The 22,548-nt window shown below is 43.7% G+C and overlaps 1 protein-coding gene across 1 annotated transcript in view; it reads left to right on the top strand.

Annotated features, from left to right (window-relative positions):
- The window catches only part of DDX1 (DEAD-box helicase 1), a 287,219-nt gene that overhangs the window by 33,530 nt on the left and 231,141 nt on the right, over positions 1–22,548 (top strand). Inside the window, exons 2-3 of the mRNA XM_085610667.1 lie at positions 13,596–13,647; positions 17,919–17,982. Of these exons, the coding sequence (XP_085466793.1) occupies positions 13,596–13,647; positions 17,919–17,982 (116 nt within the window). The remainder of the gene's footprint in view (positions 1–13,595; positions 13,648–17,918; positions 17,983–22,548) is intronic.

Genomic DNA, 22,548 nt, shown 5'->3' with positions numbered 1-22,548 from the left:
ACAGGTAAGTAATTACGTTTTCAGATATTATACGATTTTTAAAGAATATTTAAAGATTGCAGAAATTGACACTTAGAAGAAATTTCACAGAAAAACAGTCAATGATTTCCTATGGAAGAAAATTGGGTTACGGGTAAGTACAGTTGTAAGTATTTTTCAGAGTCAGTGCTGGGCACCAAGATCCAGCACTGGGAGCTCACCTAAGAGCAGGTGAGTAATTTCATTTTCGTTACTCGGATGATTTTTGGTGAATATTTTAAGATTTGAAAAGTCCACACTTAGAAGAAATTTCAGGAAAAAGCCAGTCAATGTTACCCTATGAGGAAAATAGAGTTATCGGTTTAAGGGTAAGTACTCGACTGGCAGAGTTGAGGTTCTGGGCATAGACTCAGGGGTCCCCCAGGGTCAGGTAGGTACAGTTGGTTCACCCTCAGCGACTCTAGGGCGGCCGGGTGCAGAGAGAGTTAGGCCCAATGTTATCCTGTGAGGGATAGGGGGGGCCTTGGTTGGTGGCTGCTGACTGGCAGGGTGTAGAGGTTTCACTGCCAGGGCCACTCGGGAAGCTGGGTGCAGGGTGCTTTTGAGCCTTCGGGCGCTCAGTTAATTTCAATGGGAAATCTCCAGTTTAGAAAAAGACTGCAAGCTCGGGGACGAGGATTCTTCAGGTGCCTCCACCACTTGGAGAGGTAAGTTGGGTAGTTGGAGAATAGGTAGATACCTCGGGATTGTGCCCAGGGGGCCGCGGGGCGCCGCGTACAGGGGTGCCTTTTGGTGTCGGGAAATCTTACCCTCTGTTGATCGCGGTTGGGGGGGGCACCTTGTTCTGAGGCTGCAGGCTTCTTCAGGAGTGTCGAGGGAGGTCCTTGGGTGCCGGACTCGGGGTCACAGTCGCCGCGGGGTCGTCCTCGGGGTCTTTGTTCACTCCGGCACTGGCCAGTCTTGGCTGGTGCAGAGTGTGCTGGGTTCGCGGTTCCGGGCTGCTGCCAGGGATTAGAGGTAGGTTTTGAGTAGATCCTCTACTCATGGGAGTCCCAGGGGCTTAGAGCCAAAAGGTAGCCAGGTCCTCCGGGGTTTGTGAGGTTGCTGGCCACAAGAGATGCCGGGTTGGAGCAGGAGCAGGTTCGAGGGTCGACAGGCCGGTAGGGCTGGGGCCAAAGCAGTTGGTGTCTTCCTCTTCTTAGCAGCTGCATGGCAGATCTTCTTTCTTCTTGCTCTTCTTTGTAGTTTGGAATCTGGGGAAGGAAGGTTCAGGGTGCCCCTAAATATTAGATTTATGGGCGTTACAGGTAGGTGAAGGGCAGGGACCAATGGGTCCCTGTCCTGGGGTGGGTACACCCCCTATCCTGCCTCTCTCCTGTGGGAGGGGGGCAGTAGCCTAGTCCTGATAGGGTAGGGCTCCCCATCTTCAAGATGGCGAGAGCCTGGAGATGTGCTTCACCTCGCCTCCCCCACCTGAGGGGTGGGGTTGGCAGGCTGGCACATCCCCTGTCCTTATTTGGGGTTTCCGGCCCAAGCTTTCCCACCAGAGTGGGGGGTTGCAGTGGCCTGGGGAAGCTCACAGAGGCGGCATGCCTTTGAAGCTTCCCCCTGCCCATCCTGAGGGAGGAGATTTAGCACCTCGCCCAGGATGTGCATTGTGGCAGGCCCAGGAGAGCAGGGGCTCTCCTACCCAGGGGCCCAGCAACATGTCTGCTGTGTGGCAGCCTCAGAGCAGACGTGGATTGTAGGTTAGGTTTAAGGGGACATCTCTAAGATGCCCTCTGGGGTGCTTGGTACATTAAATCCCACACTGGCATCAGTGTGGGTTTAATGTGCTGAGAAGTTTGATACCAAACTTCTCAGTCTTCAGTGTTGCCATTATGGTGCTGTGGAGCTAGTGTTTGACGATCTCTCAGCACCATGTACTCTTAAATGGCAGCACTGCACTTAGTGCTCAGGAATGGACCTGGGTACTGTAGGGGCACAGGGCTCCTGCTCCTGTGCCCACACCATTGGCATAAGGCACCCAGCTAGAGGGGTGGCTGATGTATGCCATGGCAGTGTAGGTGATGGGCATGGCACACAGGGATATGTGTCATGTCGAATTTGTTTTGGTCTTGCACCCAAACACTCGGCCTGCAAAGGCAGTGTGTGTGTAAGGGTACATGGCCTCTAAGGGTGGCACAATGAGTGCTGCAGCCCTTAGAGGCCTTCCCTGGTCACGAGGGCCTGGGTACCTTGGGTACCATTTACCAGGGGCTGACATGTGGCCAGGGTTTGCTAATTTGGGTTTTGTTTGTTTTAGGGAAGGAACATAGGCCCTGGGCACCTGATTGGCAGGAGTCCAGGGCACACTCAGTCAAAGTACATTCAGCAATTCAGCAAAAAGTGGGGGCATACCATGCAAGAAAGATGGCACTTTCTCACAGGCCTTCACTGAACATCTCTTCTATACGAATTGATACTTTAAGCAGAATAAAAGCCATTCTTTTACAACAAGCGGTGCCTTTGACCTCGGCCAAAGAAACCTATGATCTACAAGTCGCAAGGACTTTGGCTGAGATACAGGCTCTGTTGAGGACAAACTGCCCTACACATTTTACAGAAATGTTGGGACGTATCTTAAACATGTCTGATACGAGCGGTATTGTGCATGTATTTAAGACGATATGTTTGGGACTGTTACCTTTTCAAGCAGTCCTCAATCATTCCAAACTTCATGCACTCTGTGTTTGGTGGTCTGCCGCTAATTCTAGCACTCGTTGCAGGACTCCTGTTTTTATTTTTACTGCTACGCTAATGCAAGCCAATCCACCAGTGTCACTCCCAGCACCGTGGAGAATGCTCTCCTGGAAAGGAAGTGTCGTGAGCACATAGTGCAACTATTGGGTTTACCTCGTCTATGAGAACTAAATACCACATGGTTTATGTTGTTCAGACCAATTTGGCAAGATTGCATCTTACCTGTTCTACGCTGCCTGCTGTGCGGTGAAGAATGCGTGCTAGACATTTGTCTAACACTCCCATCAGTCATGCCAACTGATATCGATACTCTGCTGGACCCGATAACGGCCCATGCTCTGTGTTGTCCCCAGAGGATTCCGATCCTGATGACGACATTCATTGAGATCTCACACTCAACATGCTACTGCTGAAGTACGGATTGGATCAACAGGCACACTGGTAACATCGGCAACGAACACTGCATCACATCTATGTGCTGTTAGTCTTCTAAACGAGGTAATCGACCTATCACCGACCATAGTAGACACATTATTGTCTACTGGATTGGAGGATTTCATATTTTCACCAGCATCTACAAATAGCTTTTGATTTGGCTCACGTGTGCCATGTAATCTATGAATTCGGCCTTCAAATTTTCTTTTTTTTCTCTAATCATAAGTGTTGTGATCTCGTGCTTGCTCGCGACGCGGATCACACTTACGTTGGGGTGACGATTCGAATTTAGGTGTGGGGGATTGTTTTCCGTGGAGCTGGGAGGAAGACGGTCGAGAAACGTTGGTGCTGCTTCTACTTTGCCTGTTCAATAAATCTGAAGAAACCTACCTGACTTGAAGATCTTAAATTTAACACTGGCGACGAGTTGTATTTACCTGATTGGGGACAGGTACCTTCTCACCAACTCCCCTCTTAAACGATCAAGCAACGATCGGAACGGAACGGAACTGAAGAACGAACGATTTTCAACGAAAGAAACCTATTATTCATCTGTGAATCATTGAACCAGCCAAACATCCTGTGAGTCGATGTAATTTTACATTCTATACTTTAACAGTGACTTTTAAGCTGTGTGGACACACTCACATTTAACAGCTGTCTCTCGAGCTTAGTCTCGCGCCCCGTCTCGCGCTCCACTCTAAAAGCACACGCCCTCATCTACGTTATCAGCCTACGTCATCGTCGTTCGCTTGGTCACTGAAACGCACGTCTTCACGTTGAACCCACGCAACGTGCAACCATATTGGAATTTATGAAGCCGGTAGGAAGAGATATCAAGCTGCACGATAATTGACATAACTGAGGATACAATTATCGGCGCTACGTGGATTTCTATAACGAGCGTCACAAACCACATGGTGAGATTAGAAATAATTATTTGGTGAGGAAAATTTTATTCAAACCTACTCTGCTAACGCTTCAATAGAATTAAAGAGTAAAAGTAAGATTTCAGTAGAATTAAAGAGTAAAATTGCTGATTTTTAACCAAAGTCCATCAAGCATTGTACTTTTCTTACAACGTTGCTCACATTATTTCCACTGGTCATCTTTCTACTTCTATGAAATATACTGAATTTTAATCCTTTTCATCATGGCCAATACTTCCAGCATGTCTCAACCATCACCTTTTCTGTCTGAAGAAGGTGACCCGATTCTTCCTTGGAAAAGGTGGAGGAACTTATTTGACTCTTATATTGTGGCCATTGGTGGAGAAAAGTTTTCAGCTGTAAGAAAGCAAGCCATTCTCCTACATAATCTGGGTGTGGAAGGAAGAAATGTTTGACAGCATGGATACCTTACCTGTGGGTGGTAGGGATGGTGAACCAGCTGATGTGTTTGAGATGTCCATGACTATGCTTGAGGAATATTTTGGCCCTCGGATTAACGTTGTTTTAGAGCGCCATACATTTTTCACCAGAGTACAAGGTCCTGTAGAACGGGTTAAGAGTTATATTGCTGCTCTCAAGACCCTAGCTCGTACCTGTGAATTTGGCAAACTCACGGACTCTCTCATTAGAGATCAACTGGTGAGATGCACCAACAGCACAAGAGTCCAAGGAAAACTTTTGTCTAAAAATCCGTCGTTATCAGAAGCAATTGCCATTGTAGAAGGTTTAGAAAATACTTCTACCTGGGTTGAAGAGATGAAAAAAGATCGAGAGGAAAAGAAGGAAATCGAGGAGAATGTTCATGTTTTAAGTGATAAGCTTACTCGAGAGTAGTGATAGTGTTGCCAAAGTTGCCTCCACTGACAAACAAAAGGTTTCTGACAAGGATGTGCGGTCACGCTATCCCTCTAGAGTGTCAACTGGCAATACAGATCATGATGGTCGTTCTACCATGTACAACAGCAATGGTGATAAATCCTGTGGAGAAGTTTCTAAACCAAAATGTTTCAGATGTGGCAGTCTTACGCACTACTCGAATTATCCTCATTGTTTTGCCAAAGACTCTATTTGCAATAAGTGTGGCATTAAAGGACATTATGCCAGAGTTTGCAGGTTTTCCATCAGATCAAAGTATCCGGAAAAGAGTACTGAAACTGTACGAACAATTATTCTCAACATTGAGAATGATGGAAATGATATTGATAATGGAAAAGTGGTTATGCCAGAATGTGACATCTTGGTTGATGGGTTTAACTTTGTAGTTTTAGCTGATTCTGGATCGCCTTTTACAATGGTGGGGAATAGGCAATGGGATGAAGTTGTTGGTCTTGATAACATGTCACTGCTACCACCAGATATAAATCCAGTAAGTTATGGTGGTAGCAAAATAAATGTGTTGGGGTATGTAGTAGCCAACATCCAATTCAAGGACAGACAAACATTAGGTAAAGTTTACATAGCTGAGAGAGGAGATAATCTCCTAGGTTGGAGACAACAGCGTGATTTAGGCATTATGCTTAATGCTAGCGCTATTGATCCTAAAGATCAAGTAATGTTGGTGGAAGTAGTTATGTTACCAATTACTTTGACAAATTTCCTGAAGTTTTTACTGATTCCCTTGGTTGCCTCAAGGGTTTTGAGCACAAAATAATCTTGAAAGATAGAGCTGTACCTTGTGTACATAAGGTCAGGAGGGTGCCGACTATGATGTTAGCACCACTAGAACTAGAACTCAAAAGACTTCTAGATCTGGGTGTTATTGAAGAGATTGAAGGTTCTGAATGGTTGGCCCCGATTGTTTTGGCCCCCAAGGATGGTGGGACCAGTGTCAGGATGTGTGTAGACTTGAGAGGACTTAATGAATGCATATGGGTGGATCGTCAGCCTCGTCCCAATATCTCAGAATCTCTTAGCATGCTCAAAGGTGCACGAGTTTTCAGTGTGCTAGATTTATCCTCTGCGTATCACCAGATTCCTCTCCACAAAGACTCTAAACATCTTACGTCTTTTGTTACACCACTGGGAGCTTATCGGTTCCTAAGAATGCCTTTTGGTTTGGCATCCGCTGCAGCATGTTTTCAGAGGGTAATGAAGCTTGTTTTAGAAGGGATACCAAATATCATGTTTTTCCAAGATGATATCTTAGTTTATGGGAGGGACGAGCAAGAGCATAATTCCACTCTGTCGTGTGTGTTACTGAGACTAAAGGATAAGGGTCTCACTCTGGAAAAAACAGAAATGTCGGTTGGGGTTGAGTTCTGTTACGTATTTGGGTCATGTAATTTCTGGAGAAGGTATCCAACCCAGATTGGAACTTGCGGAAAGTATTATGAATGCTCCCTCTCCCAAAGACAAGGATCAAGTCAGATCGTTCTTGGGTTTAGCTGAGTTCTATTCCAAATTTGTGAAAGGGTTTGCTAGTGTGTCTGAGCCCATTAAAATGTTACTTAAAAAGGGGTCACATTTTGATTGGTCGCAAGGATGTGAAGAGGCATTTTGTGTGATAAAAAAGGAGATTGGAAAGTTACCCACGTTGGGGCATTTTGATGTTCACCGAAAGACTATTCTTACCACTGATGCTAGCCTTAAATGTTTGGGGGCGGTTCTTTCGCGGGTTGTGGACGGGGAAGAGAAGACGATTGCTTTTGCATCTAGAGCTCTAAGAGAAGCAGAAGTGAATTACTCGTGTATAGAGAGAAGCTCTGAGTGTGTTTTGGGCCGTGCATCATTTTTAAGTTTTTTCTTTGGGGCATACCTTTTCTGGTTAAATCAAATCACCGTCCACTAGTCCAGATATTTTCATGTCAACGCAGTGAACAGTTGACACCCAGGTTGAAGCGTTAGAGCGAAGGTCTCCTGGAGTTTAATTTTCGGGTGCAATATTTACCTGGGAACATGAATAAGTCTGCTGATTGTCTCTCGCGGTTGCCTCTTGACAATGATTTGGATGATACCAAAGATCAGAATGAAATTGAATCTAGAAATGTTTGCTGGATGTCTGAGCCAACCTTGTCTGGTAAAGAATGGTCAGATGAAGTAGGTAGGGATAAGGTCCTTTCTTCTCTTAAGATGTGGATAAGAGTAGGGTGGCATGATTATAAGGTGTTGGATCAAGAGATGAAATCTTATTGGCCAGTAAGGGAGGAGTTGTCATTCTATGAGGGGAATGTCATGAGAGGTGACAGAGTGATTCCTCCTTGTGAATTTAGGAACAGGTTAATTAACATTGCCCATGAAGGACATCTGGGAAGGAGTCTTACCAAAGCTAGAGTGAGAGAAAGATATTGGTGGCCTAATATGGATCACATGACTGAGGGAGCTGTTAAAAATTGCATGTTGTGTGCTGCTAATGATAAGTCCCGTGTCACCAATGTTGCCCCACTATCTCCGGTGGAAATTCCTGAGATTGTTTGGACCAAACTTGGTTTGGATATCGCAGGTCCATTTGAACTTTTACCCTCTAAGGAACGTTTTGTCATTCTATTGGTAGACTACACCTCGAAATGGGTAGTCACTAAATGTGTTTCTTCTGTGTGCACGAGGGTTGTAATTGAATTTCTCAAAGATGTTTTTACTTTGGAAGGAGTGCCCAAAATTTTGATAACGGACAATGGTATGCAATTTGTCTCTCATGAAATGTGTGAGTTTTTGAAGGATCACAACATTGTTCATCAGAAAACTGCGCTGTACTCACCGCAGAGTAATGGATTGACTGAGAGGATGAATAGAGTGGTCAATAGTTGTGCTCAGCGTGCTTTGGAGAGTAAGGTTTCCTTCAGCAGTGTATTGAGAGACACTTGGTGGGCACATCGTACTGCTCCCAACATTATTACTCATATCTCACCGTTTGAAGCACTGAGAGGTAGAAAAGCCGTTTCCAAACTAAATCCTACATGGTTGCCAGTTAGTTTAGATAGTTGTAGCACGGTTGAGACCAAACGAGCCAGCATTTCTGGTTATCAACAGAAGTATAAATTGAATTATGATTCGAAAATGTGTGTAAGAGAGAAGAAATGGCAACTGGGTGACAAGGTCCTAGTTAAGAATCCCAGTCACACTATGAAGGGTAGAACTGCCTTTTTGGGTCCTTTCACTATTGTTGCCATGAAGAAGAATGTGGTGAAGGTAGATTCAGGTTCTACTTGGAGTATGTCCAGACTAGTGAAGTTTACTGATAAATCCCTGGGTGCTTCACCATGTCTGGATCGCAAACCTCAAGTGCCTGGGGACAATGTCATTATTAGAGGTCCTAGGGATAGGCGCATTCCAGCAAGATTCAATGATTTTGTTTTAGAATGATATAGAACTTGTGTAGCAAATTGTGCAGTGAATTAGTATACTGTTTATTGTTGTGGGAGGGGTTTTTCTTTCTATTTTCTTTTTTCCAAATCTAGGAGGGATTATTTTGTTCCTATTGTCGTTGGGGTGTGTTGTATTTTCATGTTTGGGTTTTGTTTTTTTTTGTGGGAAGGGGATGTGTTGTGATCTCGTGCTTGCTCGCGACGCGGATCACACATTCGTTGGGGTGACGATTCGAATGTAGGTGTGGGGGATTGTTTTCCGTGGAGCTGGGAGGAAGACGGTCGAGAAACGTTGGTGCTGCTTCTGCTTTGCCTGTTGAATAAATCTGAAGAAACCTACCTGACTTGAAGATCTTAAATTTAATAATAAGACTAAATTTGGAACTTTCCTATGATCAGCCTTTTGTGAATATTGACTTTTTTTTCTTTTTATGGCTAAAAACTCAGCTTACAGTAGAACTATTCATAGAGAACAGACTTCTTTGAAACACTTCCAGGGACACATTGTCACCTTTCTTCGCATTTATGTAACCATGACATGAAATGGCTCTGAACTTTTTTCCTTTCTGTAAAACTAGACCATTTCATTACATATGTATATATGTTTTGGTTCATTGACTTAGCATTCACTGTAAATATATGCTTAGTATGAAACATTTGCTTTCATATGTGCATTTTATGTCTAGCAAAGTTTTTTAACTAAGACTTCTTTTAGTATGCTTTTACAAATGTTTTTAGTGAACTTGCGATACTCACTTTTATGTGTTTAGCATGTTTAGCATTTAGTAATATCGATCATTCGTCAATGGAGTGGGTGTTGTTTTTCGATTTGATGCCCGTACATAGGTTTCCCTAAATCATGTCCTTATATAGGAACAATTCGCATTGCCCTTATTTGGACATAGAATCCCCGTCCTTATTTAGTAATTTGCTATGCTAGCCAAATACAGGCATGGTCACCTACATCAGTTCATCCCACTTCACATCAAGTTCTTAGAAACCAGACCTCTAAGCCATCAGGACTTTCCCTAGCTAGGATTATTGATTTCTCCAAGAACTCCTCTATTATGTATGAACTACTATTCCTTAGGGGTTCATCCGTGACGTCTTCCTCTGCACGACTTTACGTCAATGCTAGCATTCCTAAGCACCTTCCAGGTATAAATATACCTTCCCTTACCATGGCAAACCACGGCACGGCTCGCCACGACCAGTTCGGAAGAGACCTTATCCCGGCCTGACGCACTGACCAGATGCTGTCATCCCTGCTCGCAGACTCCCTGACTCCCTTCGCGGGGTGTTAGAGTTCGAGAACCGGAAAGAGATTCCCACCTCTCTCATTCTAAAGGTATGGAGTTGACATGAACCTAGAGGGACTCTTGGCATGCAAACTTAGTATCTACCATACTATACAAAACCTCACCTACTCTTACCTTGTACTACACTTAGGTTAGGTACACTGGGGTAGAACTATTTAGAAGCATCAGACGAGTATTCCCTTTTTAGCCTGTTATTTATGTATGTATATATGAATATATGTCATAGCTAAAAGACCATGCTATTGCAGTATTTTCTTCTTTCTGCTTGCGCTGTGCGTATTATATTTTGCTTACTGTCTAATGATTGTAACAGCTCATATCTCTTACACGAGAAACAAGACTGTTCAATAAACCCTTTTATTGAAACGCCTCGATCTGTTTCTGTGTAACTCTGAAGAAACTAAGCATGCACTATTGACTGAGTGAAACTGTTATCTATTGTTTCCACGATTCTGAAACGCGTTCCGATTCTAAGGGAAACAAAGTTGTTTATGCTGTTGTCAGAAAGTAATCTCTTCTTGTTCATTCGAGAAGTTTCTTGTGACCTCTGAGTTAGCTGGCACACACAAGTAATTAAGTTTAATATACTCGATAGGAGCATGCTGACCTTGGTCCTATGCAAAAACTATAGTGTATATTATTCCAATGCGCAGAGCCTATAAGGGAAATAGGACCTACACTACACACAAAAACATAAACTAAACGATAACCACCTAGGACACCCCCATCCACCCAATCCACCCAGCGAATACCACTGCCGCAAAGTGCCATTCCTTACCCATGACTTAAGACTGGTTGCATGTGGAAACAAACTGCAAGTACAGAGTATCACTGCACAGTGGATTCATCTTCAAACTGTTCCACTTGGCTTATGTGCAATAAAACATATTATGGATAATTGACAAACATTGCAAATATCAATTCGTCATATTGTGTATATCAAGGGTCCTCGTTGGCTAACGTCTTCACCGTTCTTAATCTATCGTGCTAGATGAAGCACTCTATTGACCTTGCCATATGAACATTCTGTGATATTTTTAAGTGGCAACATCTAGAGAGAAAAGAACCAGCTACACTGACAATATTTCAAACATGGTTTGTGTATGTGTACCCTACCCATTGTTTAAGTAGCATCATCTAAAGACAAATGAAACATGGCAAGTGTCAACATAACAAGGACGCTTGGACTTAGCTATCGGTTCCATAGGTCTCTTGAGCATATTGCCAAGCTGTTATAGACTTGAACTTGTGTGTTGTACTTTGACGACTAACGTTATGTTTTAGCACTGGCCTGGTTGTCTCGGTATGAGATGGCACCATCAGCTTGAAGTGTGCCCCTATTGTTTTGCCTAATTCAGATGAGTAGGAACTGTGGTGTCCCACTAAAACTTTTCTGGTTTGAAAATTAATTGATCCTTACTTGGGCGTCTCAGCCATCTAATTGTTCTGATGAGGACTCTGATACAAAAGAGTTTGAAACGTTGTAGACGTGTTAGCATACAAATTCTTACTGGCCTAATTGAATTGCCATTATACTGATTGTTACTGTGTGCTATTAATAACATACTCAAATCGGCTAAAATGTATATAAGGGACTATTATTTGCAGACAAATCAAACACCAACCTGTTAACCTCACCTCACACAAAGTTTAAAGCCAGGTGCGCTTCATTTCTAGTACCAACCATTGTTTGATAAAGCTGCCAAGCAGAACCAAATTCTGAAAAAAGTGGAATGGTGCATCCAGAAATAGAACAGTCCACAAATCTTCGGTTTTGTTTAAAAAGTATTCTTTCTTTATTTCATTCTCACATGACGTGTAAAAAATCCATTAAACAAACATCCAGCCAATGCTTTTTGTCCAAATAAACATGGGAATTTCATCAGGACTTTAGTGTCTTAATATTCATTAGACTCCTGGTTCAAAAATTGATAATGGCAATATTCAAGTTCATCGGTTAAAACGGACAAACTGCTATTAAATGATCTTCATGTTCCTGAGCCAAGTTTGGCAAGAATATACAGCTGATTCAATATTAGATTGGGCAAAAGTGCCCCCATGCGATACATGAATCCATATCACAATTGGCATTCCATGCCTCTTCCTAGTAGAACTATAATTGTTCATGTCTGTGTTTTTCTTTTCTCTATGGGGCACAGTGCACATCTGTTGTTGTGTTTGTTTGTAGTAGTTTGTATATTAAAATTAAAACCTGTATCAAATGTGTATATACCAATCGGTTTAATTAGATCAATTTTAGGGATCAATTTTAGGGTTAGAATGCCTTTGTTGTCCTACATTAATTGTATACACAAAATGATTCTCCTTGCTACGCAATGATTTTAGTTTTTTTGTTTTTTAATGAATTCCAGTTGAATCGCTCTGTATCTTATCTGTTGCTTGCCCAGATTCTCAAGGCCGGCTATAATTCTCAGGAATACTTTAAAATGAAATACAAACCATATACTATAATTTTTTTGTCTGTACGCTTGTATCTGAGGGCTTCATGTTTGAGTGTAGTGCGCATGGGTGCTTAGGAGTGTTTTGTAAACATGTTTTTTTGAATTCTCAAGGTACCTTGCCAGTGAGTATCTGACATATAGCAATTGCATACAGGATGATAGCATGTTACACAATTTGGGATACCTGTAAGATACACTTCGCGAACAGAACAAATGTAAAAACCAAAACTTCACGCCATCTATACCACCCCTCCAGCATTGGCAGAAATTGACGACATGTACACAGTAAGACTAAAAGGCAGACATAATATTGTATGAAATGACCATTAACAACCAATAGAAGCAGATACTTAAGGAGTTTGCGATGGAAGGGGGGGGGGGGAAAGATCTATACCCCGGTAGGAAGCCCATCTGGACCAAATTTTCCTGTGCTTTTGTGGGCATCCACGTGCTTGGAAGACTGCTATTTCTGCCTCCATACAAGTGTCAGGTGCCCCACGCCATTTCCCCATTGTCGGCGGGGAAGTTCCCTTCCAAAGCTGAGCTTTGCAATTGTGAGCGCTAAGAAAAGCAAGCATTGCTTGCACCAGCCCCCTCCCCCCCCCCCATGTCTTCAGTGCTATGAAGAAGAAACAGTCGAGGATCCAGCGGGAGGTCCCATGACAGTACCTCCTTAAGGCAAGTCTGAACCTTGCACTAGAAGCGCTGTATTGCAGGTCAGCTCCACACCGTGTGACAATATGACCCCTCCTCCCTGTCACAGTGCAGGCACAGAGGCGAAGCTATAACTCCCATCTTCCAAAGGCGAAGCGTATATAGTGTACCTTATGTACAAATTTGAATTGAATTAAACGGTATCTAGAGGACACCACAGCGCCCCTAAGACTGGCAAAAGCTTCTGCCCAGTCGTCATCGGTCAGTTCAGGGATGTCATCTTCCTAGTTCTATGGAGGGTTGTGATGGTATGTGTAGTCAGTGTTTGGTAGAACTGCCGTATTTTGTGAGCGCCCGGGTCCCCTATAAGGAGGTGGCCTTCCAGTGGGTGAAATTCAGGGAGGTCATTTATGTGTTAAATCACTGGAGTGAGCGCGTGGCTGTATTTCAAACCATGTGGTCACTCGATGATAAGTCTGTTTGTTTTTAAAAAAAAAAAAGCTTTGGTGTATTTGTCAGCAAGCAATGAGTGGAATGCATGTTCACCTTATAATGGTCATCAAAAATACTTACTGACTTAAATTCCAAAGAGGATGAGATGCTAGTGAGAATATATTTTGTATAAGGTTACCGGTACATTTGAAGGTCTTTTATGGAAAGTGCTGCAGAAAATGTATGTCACTTAAATCAGGAATGTAAACTTAATGTGGGTGTACATTTTTAACCTCTACTTTTGTTTTCTTTCTTTAACAGAGCTGGGTGTGATGCCTGAAATAGCACAGGCTGTCGAGGAGATGGACTGGCTGTAAGTAACACCATTGAACTCCGCATATAATAGTAGTTATCAATATGGCTATTTTCTGCAATTCAGTCCTGCTAATGTAACATTTTTATAGTTAATAATAAGAATGAAAATCCTGGATCATTCCAACAGCTGTGCCTCACCCAAGGGTAACAGAGCCCCTTACAAATAATGAGATGAACAAGAAAGAGAGAAACTGAACAACGTTGTTGATAGTAAGAGGAAGTGGATCTGTAATTCTGGGATAACCATCAATGAGCAAATCCAAAACTTAAGAAAACCAGGTGTTTCTCTGTTCCGGAGAACTTGTTACTAGGTTAACCTTCTGTGAGTGTTAGCTTGAAGGAATAGTCTAAGCTTGTAGGATAGATGAGATTTTAGCAGACCTCTGAATGCGATCAGGTTAGATGTTGGCTGAATGTGGGGAGAGGCAAAAAGCACAAAACGTTGGGACCTGGTGCTCAGAATGTCTGGGAACGGGCTGGCAAAAAGCACAAAACGTTGGGACCTGGTGCTCAGAATGTCTGGGAAGGGGCTTACATTTCCTAGATGAAGCATTGTGAAATAGAGAACATTTTGTATCTAGTCTAAAGGAGCATAGTCCATAGGAAGTAACTTGGTTTTTATAATGTTATTGCTTTAAAAGGGATGCAGGTGAGCTTGATGGCTGTGAAACCAGTGATGGTCTTGTAAAGTTTTGTATCTTCAGGTTTCTTGAGTCCGGTAATTAGACTCATGGCCTTCAAGTGAGATTGAGAGCAGCCAAGGATGCCAGTCGTAGAGGCTTCCAGACTAGTTGGCAGATTATAACAGACTGTACTTCATAATGAAAGCCAGTTATGGATGTAAAGAGTTTGATCTTTCAATTTATTTAAAGGCTTGGTGTGATTTGTGTAACTACACTGATTTGGAATGAGGGGGCAAGCTTGGGTTTTGTGAAACAGATAATCATGGCTGCAGCACATATGGAATTCATTGTTAATACGAAAGTGTTAAACGGGTGACGTTTATGAGAATTGGAGAATAACTCATTCTTGATTTTTTTCCAGCCAGCTTCTGAGTAGATGACACCATGGATGTGGTGCTCCGCTAGATAAAGTTTTGTGTCATGAGCATCCAGGTATATACCTCTGCTGCATTCCAAGAGGTTTGCTTGCAGTTCAATGTAGATGCTAAAAGCGAGAGAGGCAAAATTTATCCTTGAGTCCTCATAATTCTGGGGAGAATGATTGGAACATATTGAGAACGAACACACAAAATCATTCCTTAGACAACCATTCAAGAGGACAGACTAGGAATTAGTCTCCTGGTTATAGGCTGCTGACATGTTAGAAAGTGGACATAACAGTAATCACCACTTTGCAGCATTGTGATAGCATTCCAGAAGTCACTGTGCTGTACCAGCTATGAAAGACAGACTGCTCATGATAGAAAAGTTTGTTGGATTTGGTAGATGTTTGTTTAGTTGCATGGTAACATGGCAATTAAGTAGTTTGATAAAACCTATAAAGATCTGCAATTGGCGATCATTAAGTCGTGAATATCGAGGGAGGCCGTTATAAGGAGATGCCCACTTGATTCACTTTTAGATCTGGGTGGAACCTACCATGGGACAGTTTGATAAGAAGCCTTATCTTCCAGAAGATATAATGTGTAGTCTGTGATTTTAAGGTTCTTTCTTAAGAAAATATCCCAGGGTTGAAAAGGCCTACTGGTGAACTTTTGTATAAATTGCACTGTAGCTAATGATTTGGTTGTGAGAATTAGAAGGATTTTGTAGAAATTTAGAGAAAAAGCGTGTTTGTTTGTTCCCCCAAACCCCCCCCCCCCCCCCCCTTACTGGCGGATGCTAGTATGTAGTTATATTTATGACCTAGTTTCGAAAAAAGCATTTCTTGTTTTGCTAATAACTTTGGCGCAGTTTGAGAAATCTTCACGACATTTTTAAAAGTAGTTTGCCACTCACTTAAGCTGCTGTCTGAAAAGTGTTGTGGTAATTCGACAAGCGAGGCTGAGAAATAGATGGGGGTCCGAAAAATGTGTTACAAAGGTTACAGGGACCTTCTAGTTGGGTTCAGATTTTACACACGCAATACCATAGAAATTCAGTAGTTATAGTTATACTTATCTCAAGAAACTTTAACTCGTGCCTTAAGGTAACTTTAACTTGCTCCCTTGCCATGCACTGCTAATTATCCCACATCAGTCATGACATCTTCTACGACATCACTGAGAACAGTAACATTTCCAATAAAAATGTTGATGTGAACTGTGCATGGTTATAGTTACCTTGGGGCACCTGTTGTTGTTTCTTGAAGTAAGTAGAACTGCTAAATTTCTACGGTTTTGTGTATAAAATCCCTGTAACCTTTGTTTTTTTTATAATGACATATATTTGTAACAGTCGCTGACATTGAATCAGTGAGCATTGGCATTGCTAATGGGTATCACCTTTTGGACCTATTGGTTTTGCCAGTGCTGTTTGCCGATGCTGCACAGCATCTACAAAAACATGTTTTTGCCAATGTTGTGCAGGATTGGACAAAAGGGGAAAAAAGAACATGATTTAATTGTTGACACGGCCAATGGTTGCATCCTTCTATAAAAAAAATTAAAAAAATTTTGATTTACCAATCCAAGAAGGCTGGCACAAAAACGTTTTTTTAAGGTGAAGGCTTTGACAAAAACAAAAGTATCTTTTAAAGAACTCGGACTGCTGAGGGTAGGGTGGAGGAGAGGCAATGAAGGAGTGAGTGGGGTCAGGATAAGTGAGAGAAGCATAAAGGAGTGGGCGGGGATAAAAAAAAAGTCCAGTGGAGGAGGATGGTGAAAGCAGCATAGAGGAAGTGTGCAGGGTAAGTATACGAGAGTGAGGAGTTCATGAGTAAAAGATCAACATGGAGGGTGGATATTTGGCTGGAAGCGAAGCAAAAGTGGGCTGTAAAACACATGCTCTGTTATGGAGTGCTTTGCCCAAATATAACGTAGTTCTCTAAATGTGAGCAGAAGGATGATGCAATTAATTCAGTCAAAAGGATGGTTAAGAGGATGTGCCCCAGAGGAGGGACAACCACAAGATTAAGGAAAACCACTGAATTGGAAGAAAGCAAATAAGTGACAATAGATCCAACCAGTAGTAAGCGATGGGAGGGCTGTAAGCCCACTGTAAGTTCTAGGGAAGTCCACAGTAGGTCTTTCACAACTAGACAACTTTCACTATCTGGTAGGCAAGACATAAAAAGAAAACCTAATTTTACAGTAATATTAAATTTGACTTTCCTATTAAGTAGTTGAGGCCATACAAGGAAATCCTACATCCCTGACTTGATCCTGACCTGCATGCCTAGGCTAATATGGCTGCAAACAGCATAACATTCTTTTTTGTGCACCACTGTCAAATCGGTAATAATGCTGCCAAAGACTATTGCTGAATACGCAGTCTATGATGTCTTGGTCCCTTCACATGTTATCACCTTTGCGTTCTGTCTGTCCTTTTAATTGTATTTCCGATGTTCCGGCTACATTTGTAGGGATTGCAGCTTATCCACTGAGATGGGAGAACAGTTGATTTCTTGGTAATAATTAAAAAAACTTACCCTCTCTGTAGAGATAGGTTGTCCCGTAGTAGTGTCCATTATAACTATGCTCAATCTCTCTCTCTCCCCTTCCCACTGCTCACATTAAAGGCAAATTTGGAATTTTTAGCTTTTGGTGTAGGTACAGTGGGAGGCCTATTGAATGATGGAAGTTTAGTATTTGCCACATGGTATCGAAGACGTGCCTCAAGGTGCTTTGTCAATAGTGTCTTTAATGAAAAACCTTTAATGAAGATTGAAACCAAATAGATATTTTACTCTATTGCACTGGAACGAAGAGTAAAAAAACTATGAGAAATCAAGTACAACATGCATAGCTTTTACTCTAAAAAATCTGTTAGTTCATTATATTGAGCTTGTACCGAAAAATAACTTTTATGAATGAAAGGTTGTCTTTTGTATGATTTGATTGCAGTAATTCTTTGGGGAACGTACATCTAGATTAATTTCCATGACAATTGATGCGGTTTCTTTGATGGTGCTTTGCTGAGGTGAAATGTATTTGACATTTTTCAACAATACTATTAATGATTTTGTGGAGAAAATCAATCTGCATGGCAGATTTTATTCTTAAAACCAGACACTTGTCAGGGAATCTTCATTTGTGCATTCTGCAAAATCTCATTTATGTAAATATTGCTTTTTCATTTGTATTATTCTTGATATCATTCTTTGTAGTCTCCCCACAGACATCCAGGCGGAGTCAATTCCACTGATCTTAGGAGGTGGTGATGTGCTAATGGTATGTCTAACAAAACTGTTAATATCTGCATATCTTTTGATTTGAGTTCTGAAAGTCTGCATAGAGAAAGAGATAAATGACTATTTCTGATTTTGTGTTTAACAAACAATGGAACTGTGTGTACAGAGTTTTGACAATTTAAGCCATCAATCTCGTTTTGATCTAACCTTTTATTCGTGGAGATTTTAATCCCTCATTAACTCCTGTTATAAAAATGCATATTGGAAGTTTAGTTCCTTGACCCGTTTCAGAAGACAATCACAGATTAATACCATAACCATGTTTTGCCTAGAAAAAAGCTTATTTTTGATACAGGATTTTTAAACCTACTGTATGCTTTTTGCTAAATACTTCCAAATCCGTGATGGACATCTCTTGCTAACATGCAAATATGTTTACTCTCCGCAACAGTCTAGCATTTAAGCACCTGAGTAACAAAATGCAACACTGCTAACTAACCCAGAGGAAATTTGTTGTAGTTTTCTTGATTTACCTGCACTGAATTTAAATATTTTAGCATGTCTGTTTTTCTTTTTTAACTAATAAATGTGTTTCGTTTCTGATTAATCATTAGGGAAAAGCTGTATGTTTACTTTTTTAAGTTTATATAGCAACTTTGCATTGTATTTTGAATTCACTTTGATAGCCAGTGCAAAAAAATAGTAATATACTAGAAAGGAAAAAGGTACCTCTACATCTGAGCACCCAGGTTCTCCTGTAGTTGACTGGAATATCTTCACAATGGAAACTTTTTGTAATTCCTAATTACATGGCCTGTGAATCATATGCAGCACTCGAGGCAATTTTTGTACTAATTTGTGAGCGACCTCTTCTACGCCCCTTTTCTTGATGAGAGCGCTTTTAGTGGGATCTGTACTATGTTGAGCATCCTACAAACCCCATAGGCTCTGTGCTTTATTAAAACCAAAAGGCAAAACATATCGGAGTTTTTTTTTCATAGCAATTATGCTGTGATCCTACTGGTGTTAATAACTGGTCATCTATTTTTTGTCCTACAAATTGAGTTATAGGGCAAGGGAACGTGATTCTGAAACTAGCAGGGGAACACGATTCAGAAACTAGCAGTTTTCTGGCTCTGTATACAATAGAAATATTAGATTTTAATAGGTTATTGTAAGAAACAAACTATTTTTTTGATAAACAATTTTATTATTTTGAGAAAAAATTACAAAAAAAAAGAGCAGCTAAAGCACGGAACACAGTACATCATAGACATTTACAGAAGCATGACATCCCATGATTCCATGCCCCATAAGGCGTACACAAGCACAGGAGTTGAACAAAGTATATCGGTCATTCCACAGTACCCAGCCATTTCCCCCACATCCTATGGAACTTCTAGGTACATCCTCTTGCCGCATATAGGGTTTTTTCTTGGGTCGCACACCAGTCCACCCCCCTACGCCACTTCCTAGGGTCGGGTGGGTCAGGGCATTTCCATGCTGCCGCTATGTCGCGTTTAGCTACAATCATGGCTGTGTTGAAGAATATCTTTTCGTTTCTGGACCCATCCAGCCCATCTGTGATCCCCAGTAGAGTGTGATGCGGGTCATGGGGAACCGCCCATCCCAGAACCTCCGTAAGCTCTTCCTCAATAGTTCCCCAGAATCGCGCCAGGTGGGGGCATGACCAGACCACGTGGAAAAAGTAAGCTGGGGCGTGGCCGCACCTAGCACAGGACGCATCCGGGCACAGACCCGCTCGGTGGAGGCGCAAGGGCGTGAGGTAGGCAGCGTGCAGATAGTATAGCTGGATCAGCCGAAGCTTGGCGAAGCGGTAATCTTCGGCGCCATAAGGGCGTCACGCCAGTCTGCCTCGTCAAGTGGGCCTACCCAATCCACCCATTGGTTCCGTAACTTGTCCAGCGAAGTGGGAGTGTTATTGACTAGAGTGCGGTAAATGCTGGAGATACCCCCTTTGCCCAGGTCACCCAACATAGTTTGTGCCTCGGGAGGGCTGCACTCCGGGAGCCTAGCCTCTTCTGTGATGTGTATGGAGGGCATGCCGCAGCTATTTATAGAATTGGGATGGGTGAAGGGAGTAGCTGGCCTGGAGTTCCTGAAATGAATGCATGTGGCCGTTGGCCCAGACATCCCCAAGTTGCGCGATTCCAATAAGGTCCCACAATTTTAAACCCCAGCAGCCCACTAACCTCGTGGAGCCAAGTTCCCTGCCAGAGGGGTGTGCATTGGGTCAGTCTATGCGTCCAGCGAGTGTGGCATAAAGAGGCCCGCCATGCTAACAGCACTGAACGTGTCGCATCAGGCAACTGAGATGGAATGGCCCCCCGTACATCATTGATTGGATTTTGGGTAGACCTAATTCGCTCAGCTCGAGCCGATAGGCCGGGTCGGACCAACCCCCGTTGAACCAATTGTGGATTATTAGGAGACACACAGCCAAAAAGTAGAGATACAGATGTGTCATCCCCATACCCCCATCAAAGGAGGGGATCTGGCAGGTGGTCAAGGCCAAGCGCGCTCTCCTCCCCACTCCAAAGAAATTTAGTGGCGAGACTGTCCAGTTCCCTGAACCAGGTTCTGGGGAAGCAGAAGGGGGCGTTCTGAAGGACGTAAAAAAATCTGGGGAGGATCTTCATTTTGAACAGGGCGACCCTCCCCAGGGAATTCAGAGGCAGTGTCTTCCATTTTTGAAGGTCTTCCTTAGCCTTCTTTACCAATGGGGCAACATTGAGATACCAACCCGGTTCGGGAAGAAGGGTTATCCAAATCCCCAAGTATTTGAATGATTGATGCCGAAGCGGTATGGTGGATTGCCAATCGTAGCAGTCCCTGGATAGGTGTAGTGGGACCTGTGCCAACTTCCCTGGGTTCAGCCGGAGACCAGATGCTTGGCCAAAGGACTGCAAGATCGGAAAACACCATCGCCCGATACGGCTGGCTCAGCCAGAAAGACCAGGACATCGTCTGCATATAGCGCAATCTTGTCTGCTTCTGTATTGGGCCATTCCCAGCCGTGGATGCGATCCTCAGCCTGCACCAGAGAGGCCAGAGGCTCCATTGCCAGGGCGAAGAGCAGGGGTGAAAGAGGGCAGACCTGCCTTGTTCCTCTGATAATAGGGAAGGCCTCCGATAACACCCCATTGACCAACACGCGTGCTCGCGGTTGAGCGTAAAGGACATGGACCAGAGCCCTAAAGTGGGGTCCAAACCCCATCTCGGCCAACACGTCCAGTAGGTATGCCCAGTCCACCGAGTCAAAGGCTTTTTCAAAATCTATAAGGAGGAGTGCTAGGTATGGAGTGAGGAGGTGCCGGTGGGCTAGGGCCAGCTGTAGCCTCCGAAGACAGTGTCTGGTCCCACGCGTGGGCATAAAGCCACATTGATCTGGATGAACCAGCAGGAACAGATATGGCTTCAGTCGTTGAGCTAGTATGGCGGCATACAACTTGATCTCCGTGTTAATAAGGGAAATGGGACGTTAGTCCGCGCAGTGACGGGAGGGCGGCTGGGATTTCGGTAGGACCACAATGGTGGCGATGTCAGTCTCGGATGGGAAGGAACCTTTCTCCAGTGCTTCCTCAAATAGATTGGCCAGGCAGGGTACAAGAGTCTCGCGATACAGCGTATAGTATTCTTGAGGAAGGCGATCTGGGCCCGGGGTTTTGCCTGACGAGATGAGGGAGATTGCTGTGTCGATTTCCTCCTGAGAAATGGGGCGGTCCAGACCCTTCTGAGCGACTGGACTCAGCCGAGGGAGACGCACGTTTCCTTGCTCGAGGAAGGCCGAGAGTGATTTTCCAGGGGTCCGCGCTGCATAGAGCCGTCGGTAATAGCGGGCGAAGACGCGGGCCATCGCCAGTGGGGTGCTGTGCACCGCTCCCTCTTCGTCCACCACCTCTGGGATGATGCGGTTGGCCCTGGGTAAATGTGGCCAATCTATGCAGGATCGTACCGTTTTGGTCTCCCCAGCCATATACTCTTTCCACCTATGATCTCCAGAGGAGCTTAGCGGCATCTAGGGATAGCTGCTTGATCTCGGCCCGAAGGTGAGTGAGTTGTCTGACTTGGACCGCGTTGTGGGCAGGGAAAGGATCTGCTCAAGGCGGAGGGCCTGCGCCTGCGTCTCCCGTGAGGTAATTTCCTGCAGCTGCGCCCGTCTCCGACTCCTAAGCTGACCCTTTGCAACACCCCAAATGGTAGCCTTCCCTGCCTCCCATAAGGTACCCGGAGAAGCCACTGAACCTTCATTGGCGAGAAAGTATTGCTTGAGCTCCGTCCCCACCACCTTTTTGAATTTCTGTCTTGGAGGAACCATGCATTCATTCTCCATGTTTGGTGGCCGAGGGAGGGGAGAGCCCCTGTACTAAGAAGCACCGGGGAGTGGTCAGAAATCCCCCTAGGAAGGATACGGACATCTAAAATCCCAGAGCATTCAATTTAGGGGACAAAAATCGCATCTATGCGGAGGTGTGGGTGAATTGGGTGGTGCGGGGGTGCCAGGTGCACCAAGCATCAGAGGCCCAGAGACTCGGACCAGCTCCGTAGCTGTTTCGCCTGCGCCAGTCTAGTGGTGGAGGGAGGG

This window comes from Triturus cristatus, chromosome 6 (assembly GCF_964204655.1).
Source record: "Triturus cristatus chromosome 6, aTriCri1.1, whole genome shotgun sequence".
NCBI lineage: Eukaryota > Metazoa > Chordata > Amphibia > Caudata > Salamandridae > Triturus > Triturus cristatus.
This window is presented reverse-complemented; position numbering and strand designations above follow the sequence as displayed.